Source organism: Clinocottus analis, unplaced genomic scaffold, assembly GCF_023055335.1.
Source record: "Clinocottus analis isolate CAN_PGR_092001 unplaced genomic scaffold, fCliAna1.0.p SCAF_5, whole genome shotgun sequence".
NCBI classification, from domain to species: Eukaryota; Metazoa; Chordata; class Actinopteri; order Perciformes; family Cottidae; genus Clinocottus; species Clinocottus analis.
The window spans coordinates 8,133,862-8,147,277 of NW_027176207.1; the positions used below are offsets into that span (position 1 = coordinate 8,133,862).

General features: G+C 39.1%; 1 protein-coding gene across 1 annotated transcript; it reads left to right on the forward strand.

Moving 5' to 3' along the window:
• The first annotated feature begins 3,697 nt into the window (after positions 1-3,697).
• On the forward strand, positions 3,698-10,788 carry mpzl2b (myelin protein zero-like 2b). Its single transcript, XM_068600800.1, has 5 exons — positions 3,698-3,868; positions 7,253-7,422; positions 7,905-8,115; positions 8,457-8,625; positions 9,504-10,788. Exons 1-5 carry the CDS (start codon positions 3,808-3,810, stop codon positions 9,721-9,723), a joined length of 831 nt encoding a protein of 276 aa, XP_068456901.1. The 5' UTR covers positions 3,698-3,807; the 3' UTR covers positions 9,724-10,788.
• The last annotated feature ends 2,628 nt before the right edge of the window (positions 10,789-13,416 follow it).

The following is a 13,416-nucleotide window of genomic DNA, read 5'->3' on the forward strand; positions in this document are numbered from 1 at the left end:
TCACAGAGCAACCATTGAGTCAAGATCTAACCAGATATATATATATATATATATATATATATATATATATATATATATATATATATATAGATAGATAGATAGATAGATAGATAGATAGATAGATAGATAGATATAATTTTATTAAAGTATTTAATTGACCAACCTTGGAGAGGGAGGAGATTGCATCATCATCATTATCATCATCATCATCATCATCATCATCATGGTATTAGTTGCTTGAGGAAGTTACAGTAACACACGGGATAAAATTAATTGTAAGATAATTGTAAAAAAAAAAAAAAACCTTAAATATGCATATCAACGAGTCGAAACCCAGGGCGACATGACGCGTTGTTCTTGTGTCACGTGACCAAGCCGCTGTTCTGACAGCAGAAAAAGACAGACATTAATCCAAATTTAAAGACCTTGTTCTTGGTTTCTGTTCCAAAATACTGAGCGTCATGAGTCCCTTATACTTCTAAAATCCTGGTTACGGCCGTGATTGTGATTACATTTGAAGTGAAAATGTGTAGCGAGGGTTTATCTTGCGTCTAAACTTTACAATAATAACAAAACAACAACACGATGCTCAGTAGTTTGGCACAAGACGGGAAGCACTTTAATTCTTGTCACACACACACACACACACACACACACACACACCACACACACACACACACACACACACACACACACACACACACACACACACACACACACACACACACACACACACACACATTTCCTCTCCTCTTTTTCCCTGCAGAATAAAAGCCCCAGAAACATGCACCAGAACACTGCTTCCTAGAGAGCTGTTTAAGTTCTCAATATTATAGCTACATATTTCCCTCCCATTGAAAGAAACGTCCTTGTTCCATAACACTCAAATGCAACACTTTGGTTTGTTTAGATAGTAATGTCATGTCTTAACACAAAATTGACCAGTAAACAACAGTATGCATGTCCCCATCACCCAACTGCACAGCCTCTAGTAAGTATGCCCCACTAATCCTAATATACACCAGACATATTTTACACATAGGTATGCATATTAATATTTTTTTACCCAGGCTGATCAGTGTTATTTGACCTTCAGAACTCTACACTCACACAATCATTAACCAGGTACGAAAGTAGGTCACTGACCGAAATTCAGCTAACAGAATGTGTCCCTGGTGTTGTTGCTTTATTCTCAACCGAATGCCGATTCACATGGACGCAAAACTGCAATCCAAAGATCACAAGCGACACACAACATGTGGGGTTCCTTGTGCCAATTTCTCTGTTTCTTTAGCACTGTAAATCCCCAAAATATCAAAGACAAGTTAGTTCTTGCAGATTAGAGACCACATGTCTTTCAAAGCTATTTGGCGTCAACATGTTTTCTTATTTGAAAACTTATGACAACAATGAATTGCTTGTTGTTCTATAGAGGTTTAGATTTTGAGGTTAGGTGGAAGCAGTCAGTTTCAGTTCTCCTGTGACTCCTAAGTCTGTATCACTGACCTGGAACTTTACATCCCTGCATCCGAGAACTGAGGAGACGGTGCGTGGCACAATATGTTTCGTGACAATGTTCTAAAGATGTTTATATTGTGTTTTATTGTTATTTATCGTTGAAATGCTGTGTTTGTGGTGTGCGTTTCAGGCATTATTTCGCCTTGAGAAGCTGCAGCCTCCATCTCAATGGCGTCTCAGGCACCATGTAGTGTAGTCAGGGAATGCTATAGAAAAAAGATGCCTCCATCACCCTGCGGTGGGTGTCCCTGACCTTTAATGGTCCCTACACCTGCCAGACGTAAACAGACGTAAACAACAGAAATGGAGCGGTTGTCCTCAGAGTGGTGAAGACCGCAAGTTGGATATTTTCCGTCTCTATTGTCACTTTGATATTCACAAAACCATGTATCAATGTGTAGTCCCAGTTTTGCCACTGGTATTTAACAGTGTGTTGGACATTCTCAGCAATTTATTTCGAAACAATTCAACTTTGGCCTCTGTGAGGCAGAGAGAGCGAATCCACTGTCACCATGATTAATATGAGGAGACTTCTGATTAGGACATATCATGTTCCCTCTCCTTCTCTCCTTCCCCTTTGAAGGCGTGGTCCCTTATGACTTGTTGACTATGTTAACGACTGGTGCAGGGGTGTGTGAGGTATTATAACGAGACCGACGAGGCATTGGCACAATATTTAGTTTCAGCAGTAAGTTGTTTCTATCCCCATGTAGAACTGTGGCTATAAGTCACGTTTACTTCAAAATAAATGTTCTGTTGAAATTCAATCAGTGTGTTTTTTGACTCAACTGAGCCAGTATTGTGTCAGTGCTCTTCTTACCGCCATGCTCTTTGTTGTACATACTCCATGTTCATGAGCTGGTGTTGGTTACTGATCTCTCGAGGAACAGAGATCAGCTGGACAGGCAGGTGATCTGTTGCATGCTTGCCAAAACTGAATCATTCACTTGTTGGACAGTCTGCTAACCCACTGTACCAGTTTGTATTTCATAATATCTCTGCTTTTTACTCTCTTGCATCACCAAATAGTTGACTCGTTAGGGTGCAAATGAAGCCGTGTGGGTGAGACTGCTTGATGTTGCCACTCTCATTAAGAAAAGGAAGTTATGTGACTTTGCTGAAGTCTGAGATCTCGAGGATTGTGAAAAATCACCTGCATCGTATTGTCAGAAGAAGAATAAGGTGTATCGACCACAGAGGTCTTTATGGTGCAATACTCGGATACGTCTGACAAAGTGCTTAAATTAAAGTCCCATCCAGTTATGCTTATTGCTCCCTCTGTTGGTGTTGAAGCTCCCCTGTGCAGAATCATGTATGTCTTTCACACTAAGAAGCTATTTTCACATTTATCTGCTGAAGGAGGAATGTTTATCACCTCTGAGTTTAAGTCATCACAACAACTTTTCAAACCAATTATAGTTCAATATGTAACTTGTTTTCATATGCTAATGTTGAGCTTGAAACCTTCAGGATGCATCTTGTTTCCAGCAGATCAACTTTTGAAATATTTAAATTTGTATAGATTTTTCAACAAGGGAAATAAACTTCTTGAAAATCAGACACAATCTGTTGTTATTATTACCTATTGTTATCTGTCTTGGACATATTTTGTGGGGATGTCTCAGAACATCATTGGGAATTTTAGGGACATCATCTTAACAAAATTAAATGTCCAAGCTTTCAGACATAACTGTCAGTCCAAACAAATGTCAGTAACTCGTGCTCTTTCTTAGAGTAGCCTACACCTATCAAGTTAAGGAATTCAGTGTTTTCTTTCTTCAGAGGCATTCAGAGGGAAATCAGCAGGCACAGTGTTTCAGTGGAATCGACAGTTTTACATAACATCACTTGCATATATCGACGTGCTTAGTTTCTTTTGTGAAGCGACAATGTGTCCGCAAGATGGTACCAGTCAGCAGGAACATTAACCAAATTAAAGATTAACTGGAGCCCCTGTCTGTTATCAGTTTGAAGTTATTAACCAAAGACCGAGTGCTCGCGCTTGTAAACCCACACCTTAAAGCTCCGTGGGGCACTGACAGCCGCACAGTGCTGAGTGACAGGTTGCGTAGGTAGGCAGGCTAACAGGTTGTGCAAGAGGTGCGAGAGGAAACGCCGCCCATCAGGTGTGGGTGCGCGCGCGGAGTGACTCACGTCTCCACTACCGAGCAGAGTTTCTCCCGAAAGCCACTTTATTAAACCCCCGTGTGCGGCGACGTTCGCGTTCATGACTTCGCGCAATAAAAGTACACGAAGGGACGTTTGACTGAGGAACTAACCCGAGTATCAATGTGTTATCTTATGTATCGGATATGGCCGCTGCTTCTTCTGGGAGGATTCCTAGGTCCAGGTGAGTTGGAACAACTTCCTGGAGAGAACTCGTTTCAAGTAAAGGCCTGCCATGTCCCCTCAAGCTAAACTAGTGCTGAAGAGGCATGCTTTAGGGGTGCTGGTAGTTATGACCCAGAACTGCTCACCGACACCAAGAAGCCAAACTAATTATGGGGAGTTTGGTTATTTTCAGTTGTCCCAGGGAGACCTTAACATGAAGGCTTTTACCAATGTGTCAGTGTTAAAGAGGATTGGTCCATGTAACCTACGTGTGTGTGTGTGTGTGTGTGTGTGTGTGTGTGTGTGTGTGTGTGTGTGTGTGTGTGTGTGTGTGTGTGTGTGTGTTCGTGTTTGTGTTTGTTTGTTAATTTTGCTAAAGGGTAGTTATTGATGGGCTATTTTCTGATATTAGATAATACCATTATTATACCTTTATACCACCGTGTTACAACTTGTCATTTTATGCATTCATCATCAATATATCATCAATCATATGAATTGAACATCACTGACTGTAAAAACCTGTTTAGGAGTAGTGGTACGGGTGAGTAAAGACTGCTGTTCTCTGTTGGGATCGAGGTATGAGGCAAAATCCATCCCAACACATGTCCTGATTTATACATCAACCCTAGATGTGCCACCAGAGTCCATTGATTAGACTGGAGGTGCTTTAACAAGGGTAACAATTTTAGTGTTAATGTGTGTGATTTTAATGTTTTTTTTAAACATTTAAATTAATAGGAGACAATACATGAGTTGGCTAAAACAATTAACTAGTAGATACCATTAAACTTCCTTAGTTGATTAATTACATTAAGACATTTTTTTATGTGTTACAAGTTCTCAAAAAATATCTTCTATCTGCTAAGTTTAATACATTTACAGAACATAAATATTAAAATAGGTTAAAGCCAGGTTCAGGGTTGTTGTTTAATTTTGTTTATGAGTGTCAAAGGTTTTTGCAGACTCTGTGTGTCACTCCATATATCAGCAAATACTATAAACAGTCATCCATCCATCCATTATCTTAATCGCTGATCCTCATTAGGGTCGCGGGGCGCTGGAGCCGATCCCAGCTGTCAAGGGGCGAAGGCAGGGTACACCCTGGACAAGTCGCCAGTCCATCACAGGGCAAACAGTCATAACAAAACAAAAAATTCCTCTGTAAAAAAACATCATAATATAGATAGGAATGAAACCGGATGTTTGGTGTATAAGTGAATACTTCTTGCTCAGATTATGAGGATCTTTGTTGAGGAAACAACCTTTAGAGACATTTTGAAGACACTATGGGTAAATGGGGCAAAAAAGAAGAAAGAATTAAAAGACATCACAATTAAATTCCCCCAGATTATATTATACAATAAGACAATTTAATGTATAATATAATCTGGGAAGTATTTCTGTTTTCTAAAATGTTATCTTCAGTAGTAAAATAAAAACCTCTATGTGTATTTTGGACACTGGACCACTAGTCTGAAAATCAAAATTGACCAAACTCTTAAAATCGACCAGTGCAGGAAAAAGTGTTTTTGCACTGGGTGTTTTGTCTTTAAAAATAAAATAGACTTAATCTTGCGGTTAAAGCCAGTCAGTCGTAGAACTTCTAGCATGAGAACGTTCCCCTGGGTATCTGAACATAGTTACATTCTGATAAGCACTCGTATAGCGTCACAACGGATAGATAATGGGGAGCAGGCTTAGTAACACAACAAATCATACTGTTCCCAAGCACTTTTCAGTGAGGGAGATACTGTGGAAGACACGACTATAACTTCTCTAGCAAGTAGCACAGACCTGTTTTTATTGGCAGCATTCTCATGCAAAGCCTTGGAAAGGATTGGAAAGCTTTCCATAAGCCATTGCTGCTATAATTTATATTTAATTGTTGGACAATAGCAACGGTTAATAAATAAAAAATAATGACCACTGAATGAATTTTATGTATTCCACTTTCAGTTTTGATTCTTCTTCTCATCCATCTCATGTCAGTTCCTTCTGATAAGATTGTTGGCTGTTAAACAAGTTCATGCAGATTTTCTTTGGTCAATTCAGTGTCAATTAAATGTACTGCACAATCAAATAAATATGATTGAAAATAAATGAATTTAGAGAATTTTTGCATCGAGTTTAGAAAAGCATGTGTTTGTCATTTAGGTTTTTGTATTCAATAATTAATTTCATGTGTGGAAGGCTTCCTGAAAGGATTTAACCACAAGTCTCCGATGTGCTTGTACTTGCACAGGCCTCTAAAACACACCCTCTGGTTTCCAAACAAAGCCAGTCCAGGTTGCAATGAATGTCATTCAAATGTAGCATTTAATCTTTGTCGTCAAGTTTGGCAAAATGCCCACATATTTAAAAATCAGTTTCCTTGATTTGATCAGGTATCTCCTAGTGTAAAAGCATGGTCAGCTCCATAAGAGGATGTAATATATGTGGGATCCCGCTATTATCATTATTATCTTTCAGTTGGATCTCATTTACAGAACGGTTCCTGTGTGTTCACCATACAGAGACCCTGACCATGTCCTGCTAAATACTTTCATCCTGTTAAGTTGAATGTTCTTCTACAGTCATACTGATTTGATTTCATCCCTCCCTGTCCAGGATTACGGAACATTCTTGTCCTCTTCTTGTCTGTGGCTCAATAGAAGGAATGCTTTAATCCCTAGAACGGGTCTGCAGGTCTGCTCATCACTGTGGCTGACAGTGTGATGCAGATTTAGCTCAAATATTTAACTTTGCCAAACCCTTTGAAGGAGATTAACAATTGCCAAATTGAAATCACTGTAGCATGCTTTGTTTCAAGTCAGACATGAGGAACCATTGTTGTTTCTATGTGACTAATAAGATGTATTATTGAACAGATGTTGAATAACAAACATCCGAACCGAGTCTTTTCAGATAACCTAATATTCTTTGTGGTTTTAAGGCATCTCAACATCTGTATTTGCACACACATGCAATCATTGACCCATAGCTTAGCTATTATATTATATGCTCAATTGTTTGCTGTACTGAAGCAATGAAGTGAAGTAATTCAGAAAGTAGTGGCTTTAGAATAGATTGTGAGCAGTTGTCATCACAAGAAACTGACTCACAGTTTATACTGTAGTCACGGAGAGTAAACACCAGATATCTTGAGTCTTTGCTCTTAACTGTCAAGGACGTTTCTGTGTTAAAGAAGCAGTGCTAACTATGTTTGGTGCAAACAGCCCTGCTCTTGTTTTCGTGGTTTAATGAAATGCTCCGAAACTGAAGAGTGAAATGAGAGACCAGGGCAGTTTAAACTAAACTGTTCATGCCACTTGTGTGGCATGAATGAGTCAGGCAATGGAGGCTTGTGAGGTTACGGTAATGTTGATGGCTATTTTTTCTCACTTGTTTGTCATTATCACAGGTGTGCGATATGTCAGTGGAATAGTTATTTACACAGTGAAAGAGATGGAAGCGGTCAACGGGACAAATGTGAAACTGAAGTGCACCTTCACTTCCGATCAGCCGGTGTCGACTATGTCTGTCACAGTGTCCTGGAATTTCCGGCCCATAAATTCAGGATCGGATGAGTCGGTGTGTAAAAATATATTTTTTTTAATGAAAATGCTTTGAATATGTTCAAAAAGTGTTGATTCTCACAGTTTGTTTTAATCTAATTCTTGTAATAAAAGCCATTCAATATATTTGCTCTCTTTTAACAGCTCTCGGTGGACAATCTTAAGTTGCTAATAGCTTGCTCCTCCACACTTCAAAATAGAGGTAGCGATCCAAAGGAAATTATATGAAGAAATGCCTTGCGCTGCACAATAAATAAATCGAATAAAGAACAGAAGAGCTCATGGCTGGTCTGCTGCTAATGGTTACACATACAAAGTACATTACTTTAAGTCTTGCTTTCATACAACATGATATGCATATCTTCTGGTAGCACAGAAAACAAGGTCACTCCCACTCCAAAAGCTATTGTAGACACAAGGTTATGTTAGCCAGCTAAAATGTTTTTGGGCTTCTACAGTCTTTGCAAGTTTGCTGTATTGTGTGTGTCTTTGTGTTAGGTGTTTTACTACCAGGAGGTACCATACCCTCCAAAGACCGGGCGTTTTAAAGGCCATGCGGTGTGGTCAGGAGACATTATGAGACGAGACGTTTCCATCACGCTGCATGAGGTGCCTCCGACTTTTAATGGCACCTACATCTGCCAGGTGCGCAACCGTCCAGATGTGCACGGCAGCAATGGAGAGATCATCCTCAAAGTTGTCAACAAAGGTTAGATTGGCATCACTGCAGGCTAAGAAGAAAAGTCTGTCACATTGCATCATCATCACATTTACTACAGCAAAATAAAATTCTAAATTGTTGAACTTTCATCGTATTTTTGCTATTCAGTCATTACTGTCAATGTTTTCAGGATGTATTTAGAGGGTAGTATTTTAGTTGTTCTGCTGTAGTACTGCCTGTAGGCCGTTCCACAGGAAGGTCAGAGGTCAAGGTCTTCCCTGGAACAGGTAGGGGTGCAGTGGCATGTGGAATGCATGCAGCAGTTCCCAACAGGAAGCATGGACATTTTACGGTCAGTTATCACTCATTTTGGTTCCTATTGCTTCCAGCTTCCCTCTCTGAAATTGGTATCCTGGCAGCGGCAGTTGGAGGCGCCTGTGGTGTGATCCTGATCCTCGTCTGTATCTTCGTAGCGGTGAAGTTTTACAAGAGAAAGCACATGAGCACGGACATTGAGATGCGCCCGAAGGAACGCGTGTGGAAGGACCCGACTGTGTGGTGAGAGCCAGAGCTCCTCTTCTTCTCGGGACTGGTGTGGAGTTGGCTGTTAGGGTTCTCTCTGCCGGACAAGACCAATTACATTTTATGGTGGGGAGGCATCTTTTTCTTCCATCTTTGCTCCTCCAATGTGAACCTCTCAGATAGTATTGTGTCCTTCAGTGTTAGATTAAAGTACTGCCCTTCTCATTTGTTCTAATGACAAATCTTTTATATGTTTTACCAAAAGTTGCCAGTGTTTATTATTACTAACTTAATTTTATTCAGAGTTTTTTAAACTGTAAAGTAAGAAATGTAAATATAGAGGGACCTACACTGTTCTTGGAGCCTGTTCATTGACCTGAATTCACAGCAGCAGTGTTGACCTATGGCTTTTGATTTGTTTCATTTTTCAACTGTCCGATTATTATTTTATGAAGTGTGATGTGTTATAGAATTAAGCTTCCAACTAAATCATCACATTAAACATATAATCGATTACATTCCTAAAAAGCACTTCATACATGATACTGCTGCGGTGAATTATGACATGCCCTCTATATTGCCCGCTCTCGGCAAAACCTTTGCTTTCCTCTCTGAGCAGCTGCTGCCAAAACAACTGCTTGGTCATAGTTTGTGCCACTTTAACTTTTGAATACAGGTGAACTGATTTTGGTGGAGAAATATTCCTGAACTGATGTTTTGGTCATCTTTGTCCGCGGAAGGAAGCAGTACATCAATTCTCTGTGGTACTCTGGCTGGGTTCGTTTCAAAATAAGGATTCTGGGTACAAACTATACAAACATTCATGAATAGCCTGCTTCACTGCTGTGTGTGCGCGTGTATATGTTTGTGTGTGTGTATGTGTGATTTAATTTGTTTTGTGGGGATTGGGTCAGTTCACCTGAAGAGGCCGTTCATCTGATGGTTAAAAAGGTGAAGAAAGATTCTGAAAGTTCAGATGATGAAGAGTCTGAACCTAGCAGTGGCGATGATGAGGAAGAGGACGGCCTGGAGGAGGAGGACGATGATGATGACGACGACGATGACGACGACGATGATGACGATGATCTTGCGGCTGGTGGTGGTGATGATGATGGTGGTGGTGGTGATGATTAAAGGGACACACTCAATTGATTAGAATCGCCTTTCCCATTTTAACATCCCTTTTGCTATTCATATCCATTTTTGTGTTTCGATAACGTGTAATTTATAGTACTTTTTCTGTTTATTATGGTCACTGAATTACAATGTGCATTGCTGTAGATATTGTCTTTTTTATTTGTCACAATCTGGAGCCTACAGTACCCACAATGCAACTCGCCTGCTAGCAGTTTGGTCAGAGGTTTGTATGTGTTATGCTAGTAGTAGCTAATGTAGCCTCGAGCTTCTAGCCTTGAGGAGGAGCAGGCTACGAGAACTCGTGGCGTTTCCCCTCTAACTATACACTTCCAGATTTTTCTTTCAAGCTGTCTCAAGTGACATCATGCGAGGCAGTATCAGACTTAACACAGATCCCTGTCGGGCCACAAAGGGCTTCATATAACTTTAAAAAATGTATATGCAGTGGTTCTTCCCAACACCTGTAAACAAACTTGCCTTATTCAGTGGTGTTCCCCTTTAATGTATGTGTGTTTTATTGATATGTATTGATGGAGAGTTTGTTGTACATGTTTGTTTCAACTTTGCTTCTTTGTGCTAATTTTACTGCTGCTGAAAAGCTAAGGCCTTTTGACCAATGTTGTGAAATCACATGAATTTTCACGTCAAATAAATAGATTAAAGATTTTTTTAAGAGAAGAGCCGGTTTAATTTGGCTCATCGCCACCAACACTCCATACTAGTGCAGGTAGTGTTTGTTCAAGGCATTGCCTGATATTTCTCCTATTTATTTTTAAAAGCATCAGCAAAGAGTACACAAGAGTACACATTTCAGAAAGAAGTGTTTTTGAATGCTGCCGGAATAAAACAGAAGAACCGGTGCCATCATTTAATTTTTGCTACCAGAAAGTCCATCACAAGATTTGTGAGTGATCAACAAAGCACGAAGTTTACTACATTGGCAAGATTGCACAATTGATTTTGTATTAAGTTTTTGTACGTAATGTAAAGTAAGCAGGAATTTTCAGGTTTTTAAAAAGTCCTGAAATGTTGTCATATATATCTGTGTTGAGCAACTCTGGAATAAAGAACTGTTTTTTAAAATTATTACATTTTTGATTAAAGTTTTGATTAAAAAAATGTTCAGTGTGTGGGAACAGATCATCTCATGGAGATAAAACTGGGTGAGTGAGTGTGAAATACCAACCAGCCACTCCTGTTTGTGACAATGAGCTACGGTCACACTTCCTGTTCTTCAAACAGATGAGTTACGCTCATAGTTTGTCAACTTTTTGGATCAAACAGGACAAAAATTGACCTGCCTGTCTTCATAACAAATTATTTTGTGTTGCAAACGGGTTGAAATAATCTGACCAGGACATCACAGTACATTCATACTGTTCTGTCATTCACATTACAACTTATTGGAAAATCTGAGAGTGCTCCTCCATTGCTGTGATAGAGCATACATTTGTCCCGACTGCAGAAAAGGCATGCAGGACACATCACCCCCTGGTGGTATCGTGAGCTCTCTTTTTACTTTGTCCCAAGGTGTTATTTTGTTTATTTTTTTGTTAATTTTAGTTTTTTCTGTTCACTTAAACACAATCCATACTTATATATCCATTCTCTTAAACAAGATCAAACTAAACTTGAGCGTCAACATAGAAGAGTTATTGAAGTCATGGTGTGGAGACACTCTAACCTCAGACATGAGGGGGGACCTGTCTGGGACGGCACAAGCTTCTCCACTCAGACTCTTTTTCTCATTATACATTGCACTTCTTACAGAATGAAAACATGCCATGTGGAACAGGTTCAAATGGGTTAAGTGCTGTTCACAAATACAGAAGTCAATTTAAATGACCTCACAGCCAATCAACTTGTTTTTTAAGGAAATGATCATCAAGGCAAAATGACAGTTAAACTAAGAAATACAACACTTCGGGTGACAGTAAATTGTATGCTTTGTCAGCATTTGTCACAAGTTCTTTCTGTGGCATATGTATCCACTGCATAACATTTAGTTTTGTGTGTATGTTTGAGCACAGTGAAATGCACTGGAATCAATTAACCGCTTACATCTCTCAACAAACAGACCATTTGGTTATGTATTCATCTTTTTTTTGTCATTTCTGTTACGGTGGGACAAAAGAGTACATTTGCTCAATACTATACTTAAATACAATTTTAAGGGAACATGTATTATACTACTTTATTATTTTATTCCACTACATTTATCTGACAGCAGTAGCAATTTTAGCAAAGTTTAAGTTAGAGTTTAGCTTTTTATTTTTTTTATAATAAATATGTATTTTACAAACTTAAGAAGTTTATATAAAATGCATTGTTACACATTAAACAGGTGTTATCCAATCTTTTGGCATTCAACAAAAATGTGCAATGTCTAAATGGACCTCTTGTTTTATTTCAGATGTTCATGAGTTGTTTGCACTTCCACCACAGTGTCATTTTGCCTCTTAGCGTATTATAAGGTTTCAAAGTCAGATTTATACTTTCTGTTGCCACCCCCCATAAAATATATGAAGAGAAAATGTTAAATGTTTGTGTGTTTGTGTGTTTGCGTGCGCATGACAACGCTTTCTTGCATCATCTATCCTTTAGGTCTGCTTTGGTCTCTACCCACTCCTTAGAGAAATATCTGTTTCTTTAGTGACCCCAGCTTGTGCCGCTCATGCATTTGACATTCTGTTGTTTTTAAGCATCGCTGGCTATCTCTCAGGGTCAACCGATAGTAATGCTGAATGTATTAATAATACAATAATTAATTGGGGTGATCTTTTTATCTGCTAAATGCTCTATGTTCACTAGATAGCCCCAACAATACAGAGCTAAAAACAGCTTTGTGCTGCCCAAAACAATGCAGTGAGTAAAATTAAACTGTTAATTATGTTGGTGAAGCATAAAGCTAAGAAGAGAACATGGGAGTCATGTTTGTAATTCTTTTTCTGAAAAGCTGGGAGCAGACGGTAAACACCCATCACTCAAATACCTTGAAAGATGCCAACTGCTGCCAGATAGCAGGTGAAATTAAAACCTTCGTATTCAGATCGGCATTAAAAGGAGTGTACGTAGTGCAGAGGTCACACACACAGATGTATTGTGTGACCCTTTGGAGGGGGCTCGACCCCTTTGCTACCATTGAACTAAAGGACTAAACTTAAACTTACCTGACAAAAAAACTGTGCACGAGTCACTGTAAAATGCTACTTATACATCTGATAATATTATTAATATACAAGTCATGGAAACCACAAAACTACTTTTACTTTTTAAACTTTATTTTTTCAAATCAAAGTAGTTTTGTACTTCTGCTTAATTGAGTTTTTAATACAGAGCTTTAACTTGTAATGTAATTGTATTTTTACAGTATTGTAAGTTACTGTTTTCATAACAGTCAAATGCTAAATAATTCTTCCACCACTGATTTCTATGTTTATATTGTGGAGGTATATGTATTGCTCTAACTCACTCCAGCGATCGCTGAGGCGTGTGCCCTTGTCTCTTTCCTTTGGAGCAGCACACGTTTTGCTGCAGTAAGAGCAAATGACACCTACGTGACTTTAAACGCTGAGGCTGCACCTACATGGCATCTATGAATGATGATGTGGGACACCTCATTATTTACAAAGTACATATGTTTGTGTTTGTGTGACTGTCTATGAGCACTCTCTGTAGTTGCAGTTGTCC

What these genes read in the sequence shown, in the direction of transcription:
- mpzl2b (XM_068600800.1), top strand. Translation starts at nt 3,808, where the DNA reads ATGTGTTATCTTATGTATCGGATATGGCCGCTGCTTCTTCTGGGAGGA. An exon ending in ATTCAGGATCGGATGAGTCG is followed by an intron (nt 7,423 to 7,904) that starts GTGTGTAAAAAT and finishes TCTTTGTGTTAG; the next exon opens with GTGTTTTACTACCAGGAGGT. An exon ending in CCTCAAAGTTGTCAACAAAG is followed by an intron (nt 8,116 to 8,456) that starts GTTAGATTGGCA and finishes TATTGCTTCCAG; the next exon opens with CTTCCCTCTCTGAAATTGGT.